General features: G+C 38.8%; 1 protein-coding gene across 1 annotated transcript in view; it reads right to left on the bottom strand.

Moving 5' to 3' along the window:
* Nucleotides 1-6,257, bottom strand: part of LOC106805281 (fibropellin-3-like) — an 11,186-nt gene that overhangs the window by 1,930 nt on the left and 2,999 nt on the right. The window contains exons 3-4 of the mRNA XM_014806818.1: nucleotides 1,638-1,751; nucleotides 286-454 (exon numbers count right to left, since the gene is read on the bottom strand). Of these exons, the coding sequence (XP_014662304.1) occupies nucleotides 286-454; nucleotides 1,638-1,751 (283 nt within the window). The remainder of the gene's footprint in view (nucleotides 1-285; nucleotides 455-1,637; nucleotides 1,752-6,257) is intronic.

Raw genomic sequence — 6,257 nt, 5'->3', positions numbered from 1 at the left:
AGCTCTATTACTATAGCCGCTTAACATTAACTGCCGCTGCCTATAGACCACCCATGCGGGCATGCCGATGCGACCAACGTATCCCGATATATACCCCGACTATAAACGTCTGCTGCGTAGCAAATTAATGCCCTCTTAATTCCGACAGTTGAATATGCTTAAGTTATAGCCGCTATAAAATTGAACCTCTAACATCGTTGCAATGGTAACTTGCGGTATTCTGGTGAACAAACATTCGATTGTGTGTGTGTGTGCCTGTGCGCGTGTGCGTGCGTGGACGTATACGTGTGCATGAGCGCGTGTGAACGACACTTTCGACGAAGAAATGTTGACGTACCCGCGATCTGACAGTTGACGCCTGTGTAGCCGGCCCGACACGTACAAGCGTAGCTATTCACCTTGTTCGTGCAGCGACCCCCGTTTCTACACGGCTCCGACGCACACTCGTCGATCTCTGGATAGATTGCACACAACCATAGAGTATTAGTACTATAGACAAGGCTCTCACATTAGGGTTCGTTGCGCGAGTATTACCATAGATATATACAAACACAATGTGTTTGTATATATCTATGGAATTACATACGTGGGGCATTGCAATGCCATAGGCCCGACCTACTGAGTATAGAAAGGGCAAGTTAGAGGTTGTATATGTATTTGTATGATCGGAAGCGTTTGTACATACGCGTGCATGTAATGCGGAACCAAAACGGTGGGATGCAGACGTATATATATTTATATATTATTTATATTTATATTAATATTTATATTAATATTAATATATTATTTATATTAATATTTATATTAATATTAATTATTATTTATATAATATTATATATTATCTAATTGTGATAAGAGCTTGTTTTATATAGAATCATTGATGTCATATATGTATATATTTCGGCGTGCGTGCGTGCGTGCGTATCAACATTATGTCGGAATATATAAAATCATGAGTAAATAACGATAGATTATATTTATATAGATGTAGATATTATTCACGCCTGATAAAATCAAACGAATATATTCGTCAAGGCCGTAGTCTGAGCAAATTCCCAGAGCGGGCAAAATTTGTAAGAAATAAATCATATGTATGTAAGAAAAACGCTAATGTGATAATTGCGTTTTCATAATTGTTTTTGTTAATTGTAACTTTGTGCCATTAATAATTACATATATTCGATCTTGGGGTTGCTTATTTTTTATTTTGCCCAAAAAATCTAGGGAGGGGCTGCCCCACCCAGATGGACCTCGAGATTAACCAACTGGACCCCTAGAAACTACAAGCAAAACCGTGGCTGTCAAAAAATCAGATGGCGAGAAGACCATGACAAATTTGAACCAAGGTGGCAGAGAAGAGCACCGGATCGGAGCATATGACAGCAGCTGGGAAAGGTCTACGTCCAACGAAGGACAAGGGACGATGATTCGACCCAAGGCTGAAGAAGAAGAAAAAGAAGAAGAAGAAGAAGAAGAAGAAGAAGAAGAAGAAGAAGAAGAAGAAGAAGAAGAAAAAGAAGAAGAAGAAGAAAAAGAAGAAGAAGAAGAAGAAGAAGAAGAAGAAAAAGAAAAAGAAGAAGAAGAAGAAGATCAAACAACAAGAAGAAGAAAATAGAGTGGATTACTGCACTCTTTACCTGTATCGCAGTTGTTTCCCGTGAAGCCAGGTTTACAGTCACAAAAGAATCCACCCACCCTGTCGACGCACTGTCGATCTCTCGGGCATGGGCTGCTGTCACACTCGTTGATATCTGCGCGAGAAAATAAAGTGTCGAAAATAGAAAACAATGATCTTTTCATCGATAATATAAAATTGCTACTAACTATTTACTGCTACTATACATTACATTTTACATTTTATTTACTGCTACGTTACATTAACCATGTCATTTTTCCACTCAGTGCTGTGATATTTCACGTAGAAAACTACGCATTGTCATGAACTGACGAACGGGAGGAAGAAAAACCAAGAATCGAAAGATGGAGAGACCTCGTCATCTTCAGATTGCTATTACAGTAAATAGTCATCTTAATATATTAAGCAGATGGCCAATATGTGTGACAACCGTGCCTCTGACCTGAAAATCTATGCCGGCATTGAAGCATAGGCCTATATATGGCACAACCTACATTTTACTGATAAATGTTTAAATATCTGAAGTAATTAATTAATGAGCTATTCGAAAATTAATACAAAACAACTGGCGTGAAGTAGAAAATAGTGTAGTGCAATGTCGTGTATCAACATTCGTTTTAGAGTGCCTATCAATATTAAAGGCTGCTATAAAAACAGGCGTGCATGGAAAACGTGGTTTTTTGATAATATAATGTCATAGAAATTGTTTGCTCACTTTTTTCGTAATTATAATCAGTTCAAGCGAAAACCATCAGCCGTTTTTTAAGATTATTGCACTTACTACGCGTATTTACTTAAGGTGTGGTATTTGCCAGTGCCGAAAACCAGACCATAGTGAGCAGACGTCAAGATTATAATACGGCCGAACAGTTTCTTAAATAACTATTAATATTCTGAGAATGGTGCCATCAAAATTTCACGGCAGGTAAACGGAAAATACAAACCTAGTTGCTCATCAGCTATTAATTTAAATTGTAAGGCATTAGTATATATATATATATTTGTAATACCTTACAATTTTTATTATATTTTATCAAGAGTTAATAATACCTATTAGTAAAGGTATCTAATCTACTTCACCGACGCCGCACGGCATTGGATGACTCAAGAAGAAGAAGAAGAATACCTATAATATAATATAATATATTAGTTAAATATATATAGTAATGTATTATATATTATTCACGAAAGATTCATCGTGAAGGCCAACGAACAGAACGCCAGTTGTGTGCCGCGCCAGCTGCCATCATTACTACTTATACTTCATAGCGGCTGCCGCTAGTCGTCGCTGCCGTCGTCGTCGTCGTCGTCGTCGTCGTCGCCATCTCACCTTCATCGGAGCTGTCGGCACAATCACCCTTCCCGTCCTCTAGCTGGCTGAGCGGGATGCACCGCGGTGACCCCATCTCACATTCGAATTCATTCGATGGGTGACAGGCGGTCGTCGTTTCACAGTTGCGACCGGTCCAGCCGCTGAGACACTCGCAGGTGTAATTAGCCACCTGGTCCACGCATGCGCCACCGTTCAGGCAAGGACGTATCTGACACTCGTCGATATCTGAGTAGATTTTTATTGTAATAAGATGCGGTAATAAAATGGGGCGAAAAATGCCGATTGAACATTTTTGTTCAAACGCAGTAGCGCGATTAATTCGCTGCACAATTTGTCGAGTACAAGCATATAGACAGGTTATAGGTGTTTGTTCTTTATAAGTTCTTCACAAGTTCATGAAATACGCTTGCTGGAATGCGAAGCCTTTATAAATAGTGGGTGAAAGGTTTAATAACGATCAAAATTACCACTAGCAGTTAACCTGACTGTCGTAGCAAACGTAGCAATAGTGTTAACACATCCTGTCCGTATCCCACCGAGTATAATCAGATAGGTATTAACTGTATATACTTACTATTCTCACAATTCCGGCCCTGATATCCAGAATCGCAGACGCACGTGTACGCATTTCTGCCGTCTATGCAGAATCCGTGCTGACAGGGCGACGATAAACAGTCGTTTGCACCTGTACAGCGAAATGTCCATATATAGCTTCACACGTATGCGTATGCACGCGTGTGTGCGTGCGTGTGCGTGTGCGTGTGCACGTGTGTGTGCGTGCGCGTGTGTGCGCGTGCTCGGGTGCGTGTGTGCGCGCGCGCGCGTGTGTGCGTGCGCGCGTGTGTGCGTGCTCGTGTGCGTGTGCGCGCGCGTGTGTGTGCGTGTGCGCGCGCGTGTGTGTGCGTGCTCGTGTGCGTATGCCCATGTGTGTGCGTGCTCGTGTGTGTAATATACATATTATAATCTATATTATATTATATTTATATATTATAGGTTTCTCTTCTTTCTTCTTGAGTCATCCAATGCCGTGCGGCGTCGGTGAAGTAGATTAGATACCTTTACTAATAGGTATTATTACTCTGATAAAATATATAAAAATTGTAAGTATTACAAATATATATATATATACTAATGCCTCTACAATTTTAAATTATAGCTGATGAGCCAACTAGGTTTGTATTTCCGTTTACCTGCCGTGAATTTTTGATGGCCACCATTCTCAGAATATTACATAGTTATTTAAGAAACTGTTCGGCCCGTATTATAATCTTGACGTTCTGCTCACTATGGTCTGCGTTTTCGGCACTGGCACAATACCACACCTTAAGTAAATACGCCGTAGTAAGTGCAATAATCTTAAAAAACGGCTGATGGTTTTCGCTTGAACTGATTATAATTACGAAAAAAGTGAGCAAACAATTTCTATGACATTATATTATCAAAAAACCACGTTTTCCATGCACGCCTCGTTTTTATAGGCAGCCTTTATATTGTAGGCACTCTAAAACGAATGTTGATACACGACATTGCACTACACTATTTTCTACTTCACGCCAGTTGTTTGTGTATTAATTTTCGATAGCTCATTAATTAATGTACTTCAGATATTTAAACATTTATCAGTAAAATGTAGGTTGTGCATATATAGGCCTATGCTTCAATGCCGGCATAGATTTTCAGGTCGCAGAGGCACGGTTGTCACACATATTGGCCATCTGCTTAATATATTAGAGGACTTAATTTACTGTAATAGCAATCTGAAGATGAACGAGCGTCTCTCCATCTTTCGATTCTGGTTTTTCTTCTCCCGTTCGTCAGTTCATGACAATGCGTAGTTTTTCTAACGTGAAATATCACAGCACTGAGATGGAAAAATGACATGGTTATATGTAACGTAGCCAGTAAATAAAATGTAAAATGTAATGTATAGTAGCAGTAAATCAGTTAGTAGCAATTTTATATTATCGATGAAAAGATCATTGTTTTCTATTTTCGACACTTTATTTCTCGCGCAGATATCAACGAGTGTGACAGCAGCCCATGCGCGGAGATCGACAGTGCGTCCGACAGGTGTGCGGTGGATTCTTTTTGTGACTGTAAACCTGGCTTCACGGGAAACAACTGCGATACAGTAAAGAGTGCAGTGATCCACTCTATTTTTTTCTTGTTGTTGTTTGATCTTCTTCTTCTTCTTCTTCTTCTCTTCTTTTCGTTCTTCTTCTTTCTTCTTCTTCTTCTTCTTCTTTGTCTCTTCTTCTTCTGCTTCTCTTCTTCTTCAGCCTTGGGTCGAATCATCGTCCCTTGTCCTTCGTTGGACGTAGACCTTTCCCAGCTGCTGCCATATGCTCCAATCCGGTGCTCTCTTCTCTGCCACCTTGGTTCAAATTTGTCATATGGTCTTCTCGCCATCTGATTTTTTGACAGCCACGGTTTTGCTCTGTAGTTTCTAGGGGTCCAGTTGCGTTTATCTCGAGGTCCATCTGGGTGGGGCAGCCCCTCCCTAGATTTTTTGGGCAATAATAAAAATAAGCACCCCAAGATCGAATATATGTAATTATTAATAGGCACAAAGTTACAATTAAAAAAACAATTATGAAAACGCATTATCACATTAGCGTTTTTCTTAACATACATATGATTTATTCTTACAAATTTTGCGCGCGCTCTGGGAATTTGCTTCAAGACGGCCTTGACGAATATATTCGTTTGATTTTATCAGGCGTGAATAATATCTACATCTATATAATATAATCTATTGTTATTTTACTCTGGATTTTATGTATTCCGACATAATGTTGATACGCACGCACGCACGCACGCCGGAAATATATACATATATGACATCAATGATTCTATATAAAACACAGCTCTTATCACAATTAGATAATATATAATATTATATAATATATAATTAATATATTAATATATATTAATAATTAATATAAATATTAATATTAATATAATATTAATTAATATAAATATTAATATAATATAAATAATATATAAATATATATACGTCTGCATCCCACCGTTTTGGTTCCGCATTACATGCACGGTATGTACAAACGCTTCCGATCATACAAATACATATACAACCTCTAACTTGCCCTTTCTATACTCAGTAAGGTCGCGGCCTATGCATTGCAATGCCCACGTATGGTAATTCCATAGATATATACAAACACATTGTGTTTTGTATATATCTATGGTAATACTCGGCGCAACGAACCCTAATGTGAGAGCCTTGTCTATAGTACTAATACTCTTATGGTTGTGTGCATCTATCCA

This window comes from Priapulus caudatus, unplaced genomic scaffold, assembly GCF_000485595.1.
Source record: "Priapulus caudatus unplaced genomic scaffold, Priapulus_caudatus-5.0.1 Scaffold108, whole genome shotgun sequence".
Lineage (NCBI taxonomy): Eukaryota > Metazoa > Priapulida > Priapulimorpha > Priapulimorphida > Priapulidae > Priapulus > Priapulus caudatus.
The sequence above is the reverse complement of the archived record's forward strand: the minus strand, read 5'-3'. Positions and strand labels throughout refer to the sequence as shown.